This window comes from Anolis sagrei, chromosome 2 (assembly GCF_037176765.1).
Source record: "Anolis sagrei isolate rAnoSag1 chromosome 2, rAnoSag1.mat, whole genome shotgun sequence".
NCBI classification, from domain to species: Eukaryota; Metazoa; Chordata; class Lepidosauria; order Squamata; family Dactyloidae; genus Anolis; species Anolis sagrei.
The window spans coordinates 4,087,363-4,106,752 of NC_090022.1; the positions used below are offsets into that span (position 1 = coordinate 4,087,363).

The 19,390-nt window shown below is 44.0% G+C and overlaps 1 protein-coding gene across 12 annotated transcripts in view; it reads left to right on the forward strand.

Annotated features, from left to right (window-relative positions):
* LOC132766380 (zinc finger protein 665-like) overlaps positions 1 to 19,390 on the forward strand; it is a 67,981-nt gene that overhangs the window by 27,290 nt on the left and 21,301 nt on the right. For 4 of the 12 annotated variants that reach the window (XR_010909373.1, XM_067465017.1, XM_067465020.1 and 1 more), the window contains exon 2: positions 17,716 to 17,833. Coding sequence is in view for 11 of the 12 variants with exons in the window: in XM_067465017.1 (XP_067321118.1) it covers positions 17,803 to 17,833 (31 nt within the window). In the remaining variant the exon portion in view is untranslated. Of the gene's footprint in view, positions 1 to 819; positions 7,489 to 12,024; positions 12,179 to 17,715; positions 17,834 to 19,390 lie in introns of those variants that run through there. The other 8 variants (XM_067465010.1, XM_067465011.1, XM_067465013.1 and 5 more) reach the window with 5 other exon arrangements.

Sequence of the window (19,390 nt, forward strand, 5' to 3'; positions counted from 1 at the left end):
CACATGCTTGTGGATTTCAATGGCTTCTCTGTGTAGTCTGACATGGTGGTTGTGAGAGTGGTCCAGCATTTCTGTGTTCTCAAATGATATGCTGTGTCCAGGCTGGTTCATCAGGTGCTCTGCTATGGCTGATTTCTCTGGTTGGAGTAGTTTGCAGTGCTGGACCACCTTACAACCACCATGTCAGACTACACAGAGAAGCCATTGAAATCCACAAGCATGTGGACAATTTCAACAGAAAGGAAGAAACCATGAAAATGAACAAAATCCAGCTACCAGTATTAAAAAACTCCAAAATTACAACAGCAAAACAACAGAGGGGAAACAAACAGGCACATAAAATCACTCTCAACAAAAGATTCCCCCCAGGCACTTCCAAGTCATTGAATGCTAATCAAGGTGATCAGCTGAAACATTCACAGCTAGCCCCAGCAGACAAAAGTCTTTTGTCTCACCTTGGTCATTCCACAGATATATAAACCCATTTTTCCTACTTCCAACAGACCTCACTACCTCTGAGGATGCTTGCCATAGATGCAGGCGAAACGTCAGGAGAAAAATTGCCTCCAGAACATGGCCATATAGCCCGGAAAAACCTACAACAACCCATTAGGTTGAATGTTTTAAACTGTGTTTTTATGAATGTTTGCCATCAAATTCTGCCATTTCTGGAAGCCGCCTTGAGTCTCTGTAATGTTGAGAAAGGCAGGCTACAAATGCCATAAATAAATACATTAATAAATAGTGATTAGTCTTAATTCCCAGGAAGATCCTAGGTTTCTTTGTTCAGCTTCTAATAGAATGAACTTTTTTCTCAAGTAGGTAACGAGAAGGAAGATCCTTTGGTGGAGTCATCTACGGTTTCACAGGAAACAGCTGAGACTGTGGTGGAGAAAGAGGAAATGGTGAATCAAAAGGGACGGAAAAAACAAAAGGGAAATGGATCAAAGAAAGGAAAGAAGAACTCCTCTGCTCCTCAGGAGGAGAACAATTTAAAACTCTCGACAAGCGAAGGGAATTGCAAAAGAAAAAAAAAGGTGAATTGTTCTTTATGTGGAAAAATATTCCAGAGTAAATTTTCCTTGAATGTACATTACAGAATCCACACGGGAGAGAAACCCTATAAATGCACAGAATGTGGGAAGACCTTCTTTCAGAAAAGGAATTTACATGTACATCAAATTACACATACTGGGGAGAAGCCGTATCAGTGTGTGGAATGTGGAAAGAGGTACAGACAGAGTTCCCATCTACGTACCCATCAAAAAACCCATACCGGGGAGAAGCCACATAAATGCATGGAATGTGGAAAGAGGTTCAGCCAGAATTCAAATCTACGTATCCATCAAAGAACCCATAGTGGGGAGAAGCCACATAAATGCATGGAATGTGGAAAGATGTTCAGCCAGATTTCCCATCTACGTACCCATCAAAAAACCCACAGTGGGGAGAAGCCATATAAATGCATGGAATGTGGAAAGAGTTTCTCTCTTAAAGGTGGTTTAAAGTTGCATCAAAGAACACACACGGGCGAGAAAGCGTATCAGTGTATGGAATGTGAACGGAGCTACGTTAATAGTGGAAGTCTTACTGTGCATCAGAGAACTCACACAGGGGAGAAGCCATACAAATGCATGGAATGTGGAAAGGGCTTCTGTCAAAGTGGAGATCTTCATATACATCAAAGGATTCACACAGGAGAGAAACCATATAAATGCATGGAATGTGGAAAGGGCTTCTGTCAAGGTGGAGATCTTCATATACATCAAGTAGGTAACGAGAAGGAAGACCCTTTGGTGGAGTCCTCTACGGTATCACGGGAAACAGCTGAGACTGTTATGGAGAAAGAGGAAATGGTGACTCAAAAGGGACGGAAAAAACAAAAGGGAAGTCAATCTAAGAAAGGAAAGAAGAACTCCTCTGCTCCTCAGGAGGAGAACAATTTAGAGCTCTTGACAATCCAAAGAAACCACAAAGGAAAAACAAGGATACGATGTTCTTTATGTGGAAAAATATTCCAGAGTAAAGCTTCCTTGAATGTACATTACAGAATCCACACGGGAGAGAAACCCTATAAATGCACAGAATGTGGGAAGACCTTCTCTCAAAGACCTCATTTAGATTCACATCAAATTACACATACTGGGGAGAAGCCGTATCAGTGTGTGGAATGTGGAAAGAGGTTCGGTCATAGTTCCCATCTACGTACCCATCAAAAAACCCATACCGGGGAGAAGCCACATAAATGCATGGAATGTGGAAAGATGTTCAGCCAAAATTCAAATCTACGTAACCATCAAAGAACCCATACCGGGGAGAAGCCACATAAATGTATGGAATGTGGAAAGATGTTCAGCCAGATTTCCCATCTACGTACCCATCAAAAAACCCACAGTGGGGAGAAATCATATAAATGCATGGAATGTGGAAAGAGTTTCTCTCTTAAAGGTGGTTTAAAGTTGCATCAAAGAATACACACGGGCGAGAAACCGTATCAGTGTATGGAATGTGGACGGAGCTACAATCATAGTGGAAGCCTTACTTTGCATCAGAGAACTCACACAGGGGAGAAGCCATACAAATGCATGGAATGTGGAAAGGCCTTCTGTCAGAGTGGAGATCTTCATACACATCAAAGGATTCACACAGGAGAGAAACCATATAAATGCACAGAGTGTGGAAAGAGCTTCTCTTGCCATGTGTATTTATGGAGACATCAAAAAATCCACACCGGGGAGAAACCATATCACTGCAAGGACTGTGGAAGAAGCTTCACTCAGAAAGCACACTTATGTAATCATCAAAAAATCCACACTGGGGAGAAACCATATCACTGCAAGGACTGTGGAAGAAGCTTCACTCAGAATGCAAACTTACGTAATCATCAAAGAATCCACACTGGGGAGAAACCATATCACTGCAAGGACTGTGGAAGGAGCTTCAATCAGAATGCACACTTACGTAGTCATCAAAGAACCCATACTGGGGAAAAGCCATTCCAGTGCGTGGAATGTGGAAAGAGTTTCACTCAGAGTGGAGATCTGCGTTCACATCAAAGGACCCACACAGGAGAGAAGCCATACGGATGCACTGAATGTGGAAAGACGTTCGGTCTTATACATTGTCTAAATTCACATCGAATAACGCACACAGGGGAGAAGTCCTATAAATGCATAGAATGTGGAAAGACCTTTGCTTGGAGTCACAGTTTACGTTCACATCAAAGAATTCACACAGGGGAGAAACCATATAAATGCATAGAATGTGGACAGACTTTCTCTCATAGTCAAACTTTCCGTTCCCATCAAAGGACCCACACTGGAGAAAAGCCGTATCAGTGTAAGGAATGTGGAAAGCATTTCAGACAGAGTGCACATCTATTTGTGCATAAAAAATCCCATGCGGGAAAATAACCATTTATATAAACGAAATGTAGAAAGAGCGTGAGTCAGAATAGCTACGTTCATACGCATGTGAAATGAAAAGCAGGGCAAAACAAACAATCTTCAGACAGGGGGGCCTTTTATTTCATCATCCCACCACTTGCCACCATTTGAAACGTAAGCACAGAGGGATCTCTAACCGAGAGACTGAGAGAGAAAGGCTTTGTTTGTGCTAACTGGGCAGAGAAAAGACAGTAACTCTGTTTATTTGTAGCATTCTTGTGGTATAAGCGTAGTGGTTACAGAGGATCAAATGCTTGCTGATTACAGAACGTTTCAATATGAGTTTCATCTAGTCTTTTCCTTTCTTCCCAAAAGGACTGTTCTACTAATACATAAAAACAAACTTCACACTATCTTTAACTGATTTGTTTGACCAATCTTCCAGCTGCTTTTCAGCTACATCCTCACAGACCCTAACTCATTGACCAACTCATAGACTGCCTCCAGCTGGCTAACTAACTGCCATAGACTGTTCAGTTGGGCTTCTCCAACTATCATCCTTGCCTCTGCCCCTGGAAAGAATATGGAAAAAGGGGGATAAAGGGTTAATCTCTAGATCAGGGGTCAGGAACCTTCGGCTCTCCAGGTGTGGTGGACTTCAACTCCCACAATTCCTTGAGGCTCGGCATTCACCCCAAAGGCTTACCTTGGCCTCAAGGAATTGTGGGAGTTGAAGTCCACCACACCTGGAGAGCCGAAGGTTCCCCATGCCTGCTCTAGATTATACAAATACATACTAAGCTATAACATGGAGGACAACAGAGTCAAGACAGTAATGATATCCTGGGCCAAGGACCTAGGCAGACCAATAGAATTGGACAAATGGGAATACCTATGGAACAAAGAATTCAAATTTACTTTATCGGGTTCAATCAGGGAGAATTAATACAAAATGTTTTATAGATGTTATATCACTCCAGCAACGTTGGCTAAAATAGACAAATCACAACAAGGTATTTGCTGGAGGTGCAGGAAACAGAAAGGGACATTTCTCCACATGTGGTGGACCTGTGTGATCATACAGGAATTTTGGGATAAGGTAATTAAGGAGACAAATAAAATGTTACATAACAAGATTAAAAAAAGCCCAGGATTGTGTCTGCTAGGTCTACAGAGAGAAAACAATAATCAAAAGGACCAAGAAATATATCAATATTGCTTTGCAGCGGCAAGATTGACCATAGCCAAAGATTGGAAAGGGGAAAAAGGTCTAACCAAAAAGGATTGGAGGGAAAGAATGCGAGAATATATGCTAATGGCCAGACTAACTTATAACAGGAGGAATAAGAGTAATGAGGACTTTCTAGAAAAATGGCCATGGCATATTTGAATAGAGAGTCGGGTAATATAGAGGAGCTCCATTAGGAATTGAGGTTTACTATGAATAAGGAGAGATAAATAGGCTTAAAGGCTTCATCGTGCTTCCATGCGGGAAGTCATGGTGAAGGGTGCACGGGTGTGGGGATGAGGGTTTATTTTGTTCAGGATAGGGGTTTTGGGATGAGTGTAAGGTCTGGGGTATGTGTTTAAATTAAAAAAAAAAGCTGTCCTTGCAAAAATGATGATGTATTTGAAGTAGAAATATATCTGAATGCAAGCATCTGAAATGTTAAAAAGTCATGCATGCCCAGAATATTGATTTTGTCAGTCAACCACTTTAGATGTAAATAAATAAAAAAAAACAAAACAAAACAAAACAAAAAATCTTGGCACCCGCTCATTTGCATCCAACCAATCAGGTCGCTCGCATGCAAATAGCCTCCCCACTGGTGCTAATGCTCCCTGGGCACCACAAAATGGCTGCTCACACGCCAGCCCTTTAAGTTAGTTCACTTCCTAACTTTCTAAAGTGAGTCAGGTTCGTTACAGCATGACACAACACACATGGGGAAAACACTTACTGTTAGGGTTCAGCCTGGGTCTGAACCTGAACCTGAATCTCTGATTGTATTTCCTGATGCTACTGAAAATGTATTTTTCCCTGATGGTAATGATCATGTTGATTCTGAGGTCAGTATAGAAGAAACTCCGGCAGGCCTTGAAGGCTTGGAAAGCGAAACTACTCGTTCTGATGAGACAAGCGGTGATAGCTCTCCAGAGCAGCTAACACCTGGCATCCTTAATGAGGATAGACAAGGGCAAATTTGGAAAAACAGGAGTGAATCGCAGAGTCTGCGAAGGTCAACCAGATTAAGGGAAAAGGAAACACAGGCTTCAAAGCCGGGAGGCGTGTCACAAAACAGTTTCTTCAGCTTTAAATGCCTCTCGTCGGGTTGACGCGTTAGATCAGACATCCTTTAGACTGAGGCATTACCTTGGCAGATTCCCCGTTTCCCGTGGCCTACATTCCAAGAGGCTTCTAGTGCTCCAAGTACGGTTAGTGGAATGCTAACAGATTCCAGGTTTTTACAGTGTTGCTTGTGGATTTTGATCTAATTCATGGATATTGCTGACTGTTGAATTTTACTGTGGCTTTTTGACTTTGCATTTTCCTCTATTTTGTAACCATTTTTCATCAATAAAAAGGGATTGTTTTTTCCCACAGTCAAGTGTGGTGGATGGTTATCTTAGGGTCTCGTTTCCTGCTTCTGGGTTGCAACACATACTGTCTTGTTTCTCTGAAAATAAGGCATCCCCCGGAAATAAGACCTAGTAGAGGTTTTGCTGAATTGCAGAATATAAGGCCTCCCTCAAAAGTTAGACCTAGGAAAGTTTTTGAGGTTTCCCTGGTAGCCAGAAGCTGCAATACCATCCCTGCTGTACAAGTGGTCCAGGAACTGCTGTGGGAGATTGTGTCACATTGCCAGGGCTCTGCCTTATTTAGGTAGAGATGAACCAAACTCCCAGTTTGATATAAAACAGATTAATTAAAACAGCACTTACTTGCTGGCTGTTTAAATAAACCAAAATATAAAACATAAAGATAGCATTCAACCACAGAATAAACAAAAACTGATAGCAAAAGCTACGCCGTAGTTAAAAGGTCCAGTCCAGTGGTTCAGACGCCATGAGTTCAATAAACAAAGTTCAGGGATCAAGAGTCTATACCATAGTCTTTAGGAAGAGCCCGAAGACCTGGCTGTTCCAGTGTGCCTTTCCAGAATAGGAAACTCCTGGCTTCAAGTCCCAATTGCACTTTGTTAGAGACTCAGGATTATCTGCACATTGCACCTACCTCCAAACACCTCTACATATCACCTGTCAGGTTCAGCACTTTTAAATTTTGTTCATTACATTTGGCCCGGCCCCTAGGTTTTTAACTGCATCACGGTGTCTTTGTTTATTGTGTTATTGCTTTTATTATTTGCTTATGAGTTTTACTGTGTATTGTATGTTGTTGTTGTCGGTGGCCTTGGCCTTTGTAAGCCGCATCGAGTCCTTCGGGAGATTTTGCGGGGTTTAAATAAAGTTAATAATAATAATAGTCAAAAGCCAGTCCAAACATTCAAGATTACAGGAGACAGGTCAGGATACTGAAAATCCAACAGACCTGGGGGGAAAGCAGCATCATCCACCACCAAAATAAGACAAATACTTTTCTCCCAAACATCAGTCCCAAGGCTAGCTCCTTATATCCAGAAACACCCAGCTGCAACCTGTCTCTTGCATAGCTCCACCCTTAATTGGTTTCACCCGTGAACTCTTACTTACAGATTACTAAACCCTTAGAAATAATACTTACATTAACCCTTCCATCAACTGCAGAACAAATGACAGATTGTTACAGTCTCCAGTGTGTGGAAATGAAGTACTTTACAGCCCTTATTTTTTTGTGGCCCTGTGTGTGAGTCAGGCAACCAGTGTGTCACTTTGATTTTTAGGGCAGGGATTCTCAAACTAAGGCCCGTGGGCCGGATCTGGCCCTCCAAGGTCATTAACTCGGCCCCTGGTCTAAACCTTACACATAGGATCACTCTAAGTCTGAAACAACTTCAAGTCACACAACCACAACAACAACAACAATCTGAATTAACTTGACTATTTGATCAGCTAAAATCAGGCCTACCATTCCCATTGAAACTTGAACCCAAGTTTATGTTGGTTAAAACTGTTCATCATTTTAAATACTGTATTGTTCTTTCATGATTTTTTTTTGCAGTACAATTAATATATCTGCAGTGTGCATAGGGATTTGTCCATGTTTTTTTCTATAGTTCAGCCCCCAACAGTCTGAGGGACAGTGAACTGGCCATCTGTTTTAAAAGTTTGAGGGCCCCTGTTTTAGGGGGTGTTTGCTTTTCTGGTTTGTGATATAATAAATGTCAATTTTTTTGTTCAACAATAAATGGAAAAATAAGACACCCCTGAAAATAGGACCTAGCACAAATTTGGGAGCAAAAATTAATATAAGACATTGTCTTGTTTTCGGGGAAACAGAGTAGTATAAAATATGGTGTCAAGCAACGTTAATTCTATTGCGAAGGAGAGGAGGGAGGGTGTGCTGGTACGGCTGTACCAGGAGCTCCAATTTTCTTTTCTTTCTGTTATCTGTTTTTCAGTCATAGGGCAGGCCTCCTTGTCCATCTTAATTAAACTTTGGTTCCGCCCCTTGTTCAGGCTTCTGGGAGGGAAAGGAGCCATTTTGGGCAGTCTCACACAAGGTACCTAAGCTAAAGGACGTAGACCAGCTCGTCCAGTAGAAAAGCTTCCTTTCTTAAGACCATCCAGGGAAACTGAAGTCCAAGAAATTCTCAGGAGCATCCAGGGAAAAAGGAACATCCGGGGTTACAGATCCACCAAACTCCAGCTGAAATGTCTTCAGGCCTTGGCTGGTAGGTCTACTCGATACCCAGACGCACTTGGATTCGGTAGTAGCACCCACACCGATGAGGCATAGATAGTAAACAGCCTGGGAGAGGTTAAATAAGGTTTTTCCTACAGAGAAAGTTTAGTTAATCAAAGTCAGCTGCCAGTCCATTGAGGACTAGTCTAAGAAAGCCTTGAAGTGTTGTTTGAACCTTTGAAGATTTGTTGTTTGTTCCATAATAAAGACTTTGTTGTATCATTAAAGACTCTAAAGACTATCACTTCAGAAAAATCCCTGAGAACCTCTCTTTGAGGCCCCCTGGCTTCCCGCTGGGCTTAAAGTATACATCCTATAGAAAAGAGCTATTACAGGCCCAGCACGTGACAGAACAGAGGGGGCTGATATAATCTTGCCAGGAAGGGAGTTCCATAGCCAGGGGGCAATCACTGAGAAGGCCCTGTCTCTCGTCCCCACCAAACGCACCTATGAAGGTGGTGGAACCGAGAGCAGCACCTCCCCAGTAGATCTCAGTCTTCATGGTAGTTCGTAAAGAGAGATGTGTTCGGACAGGTAAACTGGGCCGGGTCCGTTTAGGACTTTGTAGGCCAAAGCCAGCACTTTGAATTGTGTCCAGTAGCAAACAAGCAGTCGGTGGAGCTGACGTAATATGGGTGTGCTGGTACGGCTGTACCAGGAGCTCCAACTTCATTTTCTTTCTTTGAGTGTTTGCATGTATTCCAATGTTCCATGCATTTTGCAATAAGGTGGCTTCCCTTGGTTTGCAATCATAGGGCCAATGACCCATCAATTATCATTATCTTTAGTTCCGCCCCTTTTTCTGGGTTTAGGAGGGGAAAAGGGGACTTCTAGTTCAGTTCACACAGAGAAGCCTTTCGTACAGGACGTGAATCAGTTCCACCTGTAGAAAGCTTTGTCTTTTACAGCTTTTGCTGGGGGGATCCAGTCCTACAGCTTTACAGCCAGCCTTCGCTGGGAATTGAAGACCTTCTTTCCTCTTGGAAATCTACAAAAGGACTCTGTTTGGTAAGGACCACTCGCAGCAGCCATAACGCAATTTGGAACCGGGTGTAGGGTCCCACGCCAGCAGAGCCTTGCCCAGGTAGACGTCAAGGATTTCCCTGATAGTGAAGAGACAGTTCATGAAGATAGTTGCCTGTCCCTTGTGGACAAGATTAAGAAAGCCACCAGTTGATTCAAAACCTTGAAGTATTTGTTTTATTTATTGAAGACCTAAGCACTAATAAAGAACTCTGTTAAATTTTCCAAGTTTCGAATGACTTTGTTTAGGGAAATCCAAAGGGCCTCTAATCCGAGGCACCCCTGGTGTCCCGTTGGGCATACAGAAAACACGTCCTGTCTACAGACTCTTTCACAGGCCCAGCGCGTGACAGCACAATGGGAGTTGTATGCTTCCTGTTTGCCACCCCAATTCTTAACTTGGCTGCCTCTCGTTGGGTTGTTTGAAGCTTCCTAACAGTCTTCAAAGGCAGCCCCACGTAGACTGCATTGCAGTAGACACACCTTTGATCAATTTAGTCACCCTATTCTAGACATGTTCCAGCTTGTCAATATCTTTGTGTGTATTACCGGAAAAGTTTGAGGGCGACAACAGGGGACGATGAGAGTTATAGTCCACCCATATTTGGAGAACAATGTGAACCCGACCGACAATAGATCTGGACCACACTTGGCACACAGACCCCTCATGAGTAAGTTTAACTACTGGTTTGCTTTGGGGGCAATGATAGATGATGGTGGGAGTTGTAGTACACTCACATATCCTTATGCATTTTCTAATGGGAGCATTCATAAAATCAAAAAACAAACAATGACTTCTTCTAATGTTTATCCTCACCAAATCCCTAGCTGGGCATCATCTAAGCTTGTGTGTGTGTGTGTGTGTGTGTGTTTGGGGGCGATGACAGAGTACACTGGGAGTTATAGTTCACCCATATTGGGAGAACAATGCGAACTCCACCGACAATAGATCTGGTCCACACTTGGCACCCAGACCCAGCATGACTAACTTTAACTACTGGTTCGGTTTGGGGGCAATGACAGACAATGATGGTGGGAATTGTAGTTCACTCACATCCTTATGCATTTTCTAATGGGAGCATTCATAAAATAAACAAACAAACAATGACTTTTTTGAATGTTTATCCTTACCAAATCCCTAGCTGGGCATCATCTAAGCTAGCATGTGTGTGTGTTTGGGGACGATGACAGAGGACGCTGGGAGTTATAGTTCACCCATATTTGGAGAACAATGTGAACCCCACCAACAACAGATCTGGTCCACACTTGGCACATAGACCCATCATGACTAAGTTTAACTACTGGTTTGCTTTGGGGGCAATAATAGATGATGGTGGGAGTTGTAGTACACTCACATATCCTTAGGTATTTTCAAATGGGACCATTCATAAACATCCAAAAACATACAATGACTTCTTCTAATGTTTATCCTTACCAAATCCCTAGCTTGGAATCACTGGGTACCTAAGCTAGTGTGTGTGTGTTTGGGAGTGATGACAGGGGACAATGGGAGTTATAGTTCCCCCATATTAGGAGAACAATTCAAACCCCATCGACAATAGATCTGGACCACACTTGGCACACAAACCCATCATGACTAAATTTAGCTACTGGTTTGGTTTGGGGGCAATGAGAAACGATAATGGTGGGAGCTGTAGTTCACCCACATCTTTGTGCAATATCTAATGGGATAATTCATAAAAATCCAAAAACACATAATGGCTTCTTCTTATGTTTATCCTTACCAAACCACACTTGGCACACAGACCCACCATGACTAATTTTAACTACTGATTTTTTTGAGGCAATGACAGTTGATGATAGTGGGAGTTGTAGTTCACCCACATCCTTATGCATTTTCTAACGGGACAATTCATAAAATCAAAAAAACAAACAATGACTTCTAATGTTTATCCTTACCAAATCCCTAGCTGGGCATAATCTAATCTAGTGTGGGTGTGTTTGGGAGCCATGACAGAGGACGCTGGGAGTTATAGTTCACCCATATTGGGGGAACAATGCGAACCCCACTGACAATAGATCTGGTCCACACTTGGAACCCAGACCTACCATGACTAACTTTAACTACTGGTTCAGTTTTGAGGCAATGACAGATGATGATAGTGGGAGTTGTAGTTCACCCACATCCTTATGCATTTTCTAACGGGACCATTCATAAAATCAAAAAACAAACAATGACTTCTTCTAATGTTTATCCTTACCAAATCCCTAGCTCGGCATCATCTAATCTAGTGTGGGTGCGTTTGGGGGCCATGACAGAGGACGCTGGGAGTTATAGTTCACCCATATTGGGGGAACAATGTGAACCCCACCGACAATAGATCTGGACCAAACTTGGCACACAGACCCACCATGGCCAACTTTACCTACTGGTATCGTTTTGGGGAGGCAATGGGAGTTCAGAATGCGAAGGCTAAGCTGTCCCTGCGATGGGAGTTGTAGTTCACCCACACCCAAACACCAATGTGTCCCCCACTTCCACCAAACCTGATGTACAGTATTTCTAATTGGGACCAGTGATCAAAAACCCCCAAAAATGAGTTACTTCTAATGTTTGTCCTTGCCAAAACTACAACTCCCACCATTCCATAGCATTATTAGGCCAAGGCAACTGAAATGGGCTGGATGGAGAAGTCATTGATTCCTTCCACCTAAGGAACAAATTAGGAGTCTGTCCCTTTAAAAAATATCTGTGATCTCCCCCAATGCCCCTCCCATTTCCTCTTTCCCCTCCTCCGGAAATGACGTCAATACGCTTCTGACTGAAGAGAAGGAAGGTAGTGAGAGAGAACTACGGCAAGCGAGGCACGCCAAAAAAGCAGACACGAACGGGGGTGTTCGTAGGTGAACTTGAAGTCAAAGAGGAGCTGGAGGGCGAGGTCGAGCGAGTGAACCGTTTAGAGAGGTGATTGGTGGAACGTTGGGAGGGATTTGCATATGGTCGCTGATTGGCTGTTACAATGGCGGGGAGGAGGAGGAATATAAGAGTCTGAGTGTAGCAAGACTTTCCAAACTTTGCCTGCAGGGGGCGCGCTTTATATGGGAAGTTTAGCCCAATTCTATCATTGGTGGAGTTCAGAATGCTCTTTGATTGTAGGTAAACTATAAATCCCAGCAACTACAACTCCCAAATGTCAAAGCCTATTTCCCCTAAACTCCATCTGTGTTCATATTTGGACATATGGAATATTTGTGTCAAGTTTGGTCCAGATCCATCATTGCTTGAGTCCACAGTGCTCTCTGGGAGTAGGTGAACTACAACTCCCAAACTCAAGGTCAATGCACAACAAACCCTTCCAGTGTGTTCTGTTGGTCATGGAAGTCCTGTATGCCATGTTTGGTTCAATTCCATCATTGGTGGAGTTCTGAGTGCTCTTTGATTGTAGGTGAACTATAAATCCCAGTAACTACAACTTTCAAATGTCAAGGTCTATTTCCCCTAAACTCATTCAGTGTTCATATTTGGGCATATGGAATATCCGTGCCAAGTTTGGTCCAGAGTCCACAGTGCTCTCTGGATGTAGGTGAACGACAACTCCCAAACTCAAGGTCAATGCATAACAAACCCTTCCAGTCTTTTCTGTTGGTCATGGGAGTTCTGTGTGCCAAGTTTGGTTCAATTCCATCGCTAGTGGAGTTCTGAGTGCTCTTTGATTGTAGGTGAACTATAAATCCCAGCAACTACAACTCCCAAATGACAAAATCAATCCCCTCCCAACCCCACCAATCTTATTGGGTATTTTTTTTGCCAAATTTGAATACTAGTGGGCTGGGGGGGGGGGAACTGATTTTGTCATTTGGGAGTTGTGACGGCGCAAGTGGCACCACCAAGTATAGAACTGTTAGTTGCAAGATTTGAACTGTTGTATCATGCTTAATCCTGCCTCTTTTTACCCTGCTTATGTATAGTTGTATGGATTTGTTTATTTACTTCACTTGTATACCGCTCTTCTCGGCCCTTAGGCGACTCAGAGCGGTTAACAACAATTCAACAGTATACATAGTACAGACAATAGGCCTTTAAAAACAGTAACGTCACAAATCAATAAACATAACATCAATACATTACATCAGTATAGCAAATCCATCAGGTCTCATCACTAGAATCAGTATCCAAACTCGTTATCCATTATTCCGTGTTCCAATAATCAATCAATCAATCAATCACACTGCTTAGCCAAATGCCTGTTCAAACATCCAAGTCTTCAGTTTCCTCCGAAATACCAGTATGGAGGGGGCCGATCTAATATCTGCAGGGAGGGCATTCCACAGCCGGGGGGCCTCCACTGAAAAGGCCCTGTCTCTCGTCCCCGCCAGGCACAGGATTGGTTGCTTGTAGCTGTCAATCAGTGCTGTTTGGCTCCACCTCTTCCTGCAAGAGGGGAGAACTTCCTTTTTCTTCTTCATTCTGCCATCAGAGTTCGTACCAGATGGGCGTGAGTAAAAGACTTGATTCTAAAGGACTCTAATTTAAGTTACCTCTTAGCACCAGTTCTGAGGTTTTTTACCCCTGGGACTCATGCTTTATGTCCAGATCGTCCTGGACAATTGTTGAGGAGACCCAGGCGCCTTCAAGCCGGTTCTTTTGGCAGCAGAGGAAGATCCTGAGTCTTCAAAATATAGGCCATTTGAACTGGGGTTGTGGTTTGCTCCGGCATTCACAGCCATTGAGGAAAGAGGAAACTTGGTGAGGCTTCTCAGCTTCAAACCCTTTGGACCCAGGACTAATTGAGACTGTAACGTATGTTTTCCTTCTCCCCTCTAAAGTTTTCCAGCTCATTGCTTTGAAGAAATGACTTTGTGATAAATAAAACTTACCTTGAGCTATTTACAGCATTTTGGGTTTTTGGGAGTTCCAGTTTCCTATAGGAGGGCAAGAAGCAATCCCTTGGGGGAAAGATGCCACGTCCATCCCTCCTTTATTGAGAATAATAGCCCCCAGGTGCGACGGCACAGGAGTTGTAGTTGCTGGGATTTCCAGTGACTGAAAATACACCCTGCATATCAAATATTTAGACTGGATTACTGCAATGCGCTCTACGTGGGGCTGCCCTTGAAAACGGCTCGGAAATTCCAGTTGGTCCAACGGGCAGCAGCCAGGATGTTAACTGGGGCCCATTACAGAGAGAGGTCAACCCTCCTGTTCAAGGAGCTCCACTGGCTGCCGTTTATTTTCCGAGCCCAATTTAAGGTGCAGGTGCTTACCTACAAAGCCCTGAATGGTTTGGGACCACCCTACCTGCGTGACCACAACGCTGTCTACGAACCCACACGCTCACTCCGGTCATCTGGAGAGGCCCTGCTCGTGATTCTGCCCGCGTCACAAGCGCGCTTGGTGGGGACGCGAGACAGGGCCTTCTCCGTGGTGGCCCCCCGCCTCTGGAACGCCCTCCTGAAAGATCTCAGACAAGCCCCTACACTGGCAGTCTTCAGAAAGAATTTGAAAACCTGGCTGTTCCAATGTGCCTTTTCAGATTAGGAATCTCCCACTACCAAATCCCAGAAGCACTTTAGTACCAAATCACTGCACACTGCACACCGCACTTATATCACAATCCCACACCCCTCCGACACATCAGCACTTTTAACCTTGTGCCCCGACTCCGGCCGACTCAGTTTTTAATAATGTCTTGTCGTATTGCTATTGTTATTGTTTTTCTGCTTGTTGTTGTTCATTCGTTCAGTCGTCTCCGACTCTTCGTGACCTCATGGACCAGCCCACGCCAGAGCTCCCTGTCGGCCGTTACCACCCCCAGCTCCCTCAAGGTCAGTCCAGTCACTTCAAGGATGCCATCCATCCATCTTGCCCTTGGTCGGCCCCTCTTCCTTTTTCCTTCCACTTTCCCCAGCATAATTGTCTTCTCTAGGCTTTGCTGTCTCCTCATGATGTGGCCAAAGTACTTCAACTTTGTCTCTAGTATCTTTCCCTCCAGTGAGCAGCCGGGCTTTATTTCCTGGAGGATGGACTGGTTGGATCTTCTCGCAGTCCAAGGCACTCTCAGCACTTTCCTCCAACACCACAGCTCAAAAGCACCTCTCTTCCTTGGCTCAGCCTTCCCTCAGGTCCAGCTCTCACATCCGTAGGTGACTACAGGGAAGGCCATGGCTTTGACTAGGCAATGGATCTTGGTTGCCAGTCTGATGTCTCTACTCTTTACTATTTTATCGAGACTGGACATTGCTCTCCTCCCAAGAAGGAAGCGTCTCCTGATGTCCTGGCCACAGTCTGCATCTGCAGTTATCTTCCCACCTAGAAATACAAAGTCTGTCCCGGCCTCCACATTTTCTCCCTCTATTTCCCAGTTGTCAATCATTCTTGTTGCCATAATCTTGGTTTTTTTGACGTTTAGCTGCAACCCGGCTTTTGCGCTTTCTTCTTTCACCTTGATTAGAAGGCTCCTCAGCTCCTCCTCGCTTTCGGCCATCAGGGTGGTGTCATCTGCATATCTGAGGTTGTTAATGTTTCTTCCAGCAATTTTCACCCCAGCTTTGCATTCATCAAGCCCCGCACATCCTCGCATGATGTGTTCTGCATACAAGTTAAAGAGGTTGGGTGAGAGTCTGCAGCCTTGCCGTACGCCTTTCCCAATCTTGAACCAGTCTGTTGTTCCGTGGTCAGTTCTGACTGTTGCTACTTGGTCCTTGTACAGATTCCTCAGGAGAGAGGGAAGGGGGCTTGGGATGCCCATCCCACCAAGAACTTGCCACAATTTATGATGATCCACACAGTCAAAGGCTTTAGAATAGTCAATGAAGCAGAAGTAGATGTTTTTCTGAAACTCCCTGCCTTTCTCCATTCTCCAGCATCCGGATATTGGCAATCTGGTCTCTGGTTCCTCTGCCTTTTCTAAACCCAGCTTGAACATCTGGCAACTCTCGCTCCATGTATTGCTGGAGTCTTCTTCCTTGCAGGATCTTGAGCATTACCATTTGCCATTGCCTTCCCCAGGGATCACGCTTGGTCTGACCTCTCTGCCACGACCGTCCCGTCTTGGGTGTCCCTTCACGGTTTCGCTCATGACATCATTGAGGTGCTCAAGCTCCAGCGCCCCGACAAGGCGGTGATCCTTTGCTGGAGGTTTTTCTGCTTAACTGTTTTTATTTGCTAGATATTGTATTGTTGTATTGTGTTGGGCTTCGGCCTATTGTGAGCCGCATCGAATCCTTCGGGAGATGCTAGCGGGGTACAAATAAAGTTATAATAATAATAATAATAATATTTACATTACGATTCATAATACTAGCAAAATTACAGTTACGAAGTAGCAATGAAACTAATTTTATGGTTAGGGGTCACCACAACATGAGGAATTGTATTAAGGGGTCACGGCATTAGGAAGGTTGAGAAACACTGTGCTAGAACCTTCAATACTCTTATTTATTTATTTATTTATTTATTTATTTACTTTGCTTCTATACCGCTGTATCTCAAGCCCGAAGGCGACTCACGGCGGTTCACAAACAGTAAAAACAGTAGAAACAGCAGTGGTTCCATACAACATACAACAATTGACTTAACACATTATCCATAAATTACCAATAAGCAATTACAATGCACAATTATCACAAAAAACAACCGTACCCAATCTTCTCATCATCCAAGCATAGTCCAGGTTCGTCGTCCATTGTTCCATTCCTATGTTCCATTACCAGATTGCACTAAATTACTCAAACGCCTGCACAAACATCCAGGTCTTCACCTTTTTGCGGAATACCATTAGAGATGGTGCTAGTCTAATGTCCGTAGGAAAGGCGTTCCACAGCCGAGGAGCCACCACCGAGAAGGCCCTATCTCTCGTCCCTGCCAGCCGAGCTTGAGAAGCAGGCGGGATCGAGAGCAGGGTCTCCCCGGAAGATCTCAAACTCCTGGTGGGTTCATAGGCAGAGATGCGGTCGGATAGGTAGCCTGGGCCGGAACCGTTTAGGGCTTTAAAGGCCAACGCCAGCACTTTGAATTCAGCCCGGTAGCAGATTGGTAGCCAGTGGAGTTGGCGCAACAGGGGGTATACTCTTGGGTGTAGTTGATCTGGCCCCGGGGACTTGATTTCATTTAGAGCAGCCAGGTAGTCTTGGACGACTTGTTTCCCAATTTGGGGTTGGATTTCCCTTAATCCTTCATCCATTCCATGTTGCTGAGGTTGAGGACGGCTTTCTTTTTGTGAGAAGACCGAGGCAAAGAAGGCCTGAAGTAGTTCTGCCTTTTCCCAGTCTCCTGTCAGCATTGCCCCATCTTCTCCTCGCAGAGGTCCTATCGCCTCCTTGTTCATTAGCACCAAAGTCCTAATCTGGAAGTGATCACGAAAAAGACCGCAGACTCCATTCTTTTGCTCATGAGAAATCATGATTTTTTTTAAAAAAAATATTTTTAATAATTGAATTAAAAGGCATACAGAGAGTTGGACAAATTATTTCTGCTTATAGAGGAATACTTCTTCCTTTCAGCTCTCCGTCCCATTTGAGGAGTGGCTGTGTAGTTCTCTCAGGAGGAGTGGGATATCTTCGATCACAGCGATCTACAAGAAGGACAGGATGGAGGAGCATGGGAATGTGGTTTTTCTGGGTAAGGTGCATTTTTCATCTTCAGTGGACAGTTCTCAAAGGGACAGAAATGTATGGTTGGTGCAGTGAATAATGGAAATTGATCAGATTTGAATATAGGTTCTTACCTGGGAGGAAAGGGAAGACTAGCCCTAAACCAGTGTTTCTCAACCTGTGGGGGTCGCAAGGGGGTGTCAGAGGGGTCGCCAAAGACCATCAGAAAACATAGTATTTTCTGTTGGTCATGGGTTCCATGTGGGAAGTTTAGTCTAATTCTATCATTGGTGGGGTTCAGAATGTTATTTCATCGTAGGTGAACTACAACTGCCAAATGTCAAGGTCTATTCTTCTCTAACTCCTCCAGTGGTCACATTTCAGCATATTGAGTATTCGTGCCAAGTTTGGTCCAGATCCATCATTGTTTGAGTCCACAGTGCTCTCTGGATGTAGGTGAACTACAGCTCCAAAAATTCATGGTCAATGTCCACCAGATCCTCCCAGTATTTTCTCTTGGCCTTGGGAGTTCTGTGTGCTCAGTTTGGCCCAATTCTATCATTGGTGGTGTTCAGAATGCTCTTTGATTGTAGGTCCTAAATGATTCGGGCACAGCTTATCTGTCCGAACGTATCTCTCCTTATTAACCATCTAGGAACTTAAGATCGTCTGGGGAGGTCCTGCTCTCGATCCTGCCTTTTCGCAAGCGCATCTGGGGTGGGGGTGGTGGTGGTGAGGGACAGGGCCTTCTTAGTGGTGGCCCCTCGACTGTGGAACTCCCTCCCTAGGATATTAGACTGGCCTCCTCCATCCTGACCTTCAGAAAAAGAGTAAAAACTTGGCTTTTTGAACAAGCATTTGGGAATGCAGCGGAATAAATAATTATGACATAGGAAGAATGCACACAGAATGGCTAGAGGATGCTGCAGGATAATGATTTTAATAGGACGACACTGGTAATTATATGTTTTTAATGGTTTTATATGGGTTTTTTTATATATATTAGGTTGAATGTATTGTTGAAGGCTTTCATGGCTGGAATCACTGGTTGTTGTAGGTTTTTCCGGGCTATATGGCCATGTTCTGGAGGCAATTTTTTCTCCTGACGTTTCGCCTGCATCTATAGCAAGCATCCTCAGAGGTAGTGAGGTCTGTTGGAAGTAGGAAAAATGGGTTTATATATCTGTGGAATGACCAGGGTGAGACAAAGGACTTTTGTCTGCTGGGGCTAGGTGTGAATGTTTCAGCTGATCACCTTGATTAGCATTCAATGGCTTGGAAGTGCGCGGGGGGAATCTTTTGTTGAGAGTGATTTTATGTGCCTGTTGTTTCCTCTCTGTTGTTGTGCTGTTGTACTTTTAGAGTTTTTTAATACTGGTAGCCAGATTTTGTTCATTTTCATGATTTCTTCCTTTGTGTTGAAATTGTCCACATGCTTGTGGATTTCAATGGCTTCTCTGTGTAGTCTGACATGGTGGTTGTGAGAGTGGTCCTGCATTTCTTTGTTCTCAAATGATATGCTGTGTCCAGGCTGGTTCATCAGGTGCTCTGCTATGGCTGATTTCTCTGGTTGGAGTAGTTTGCA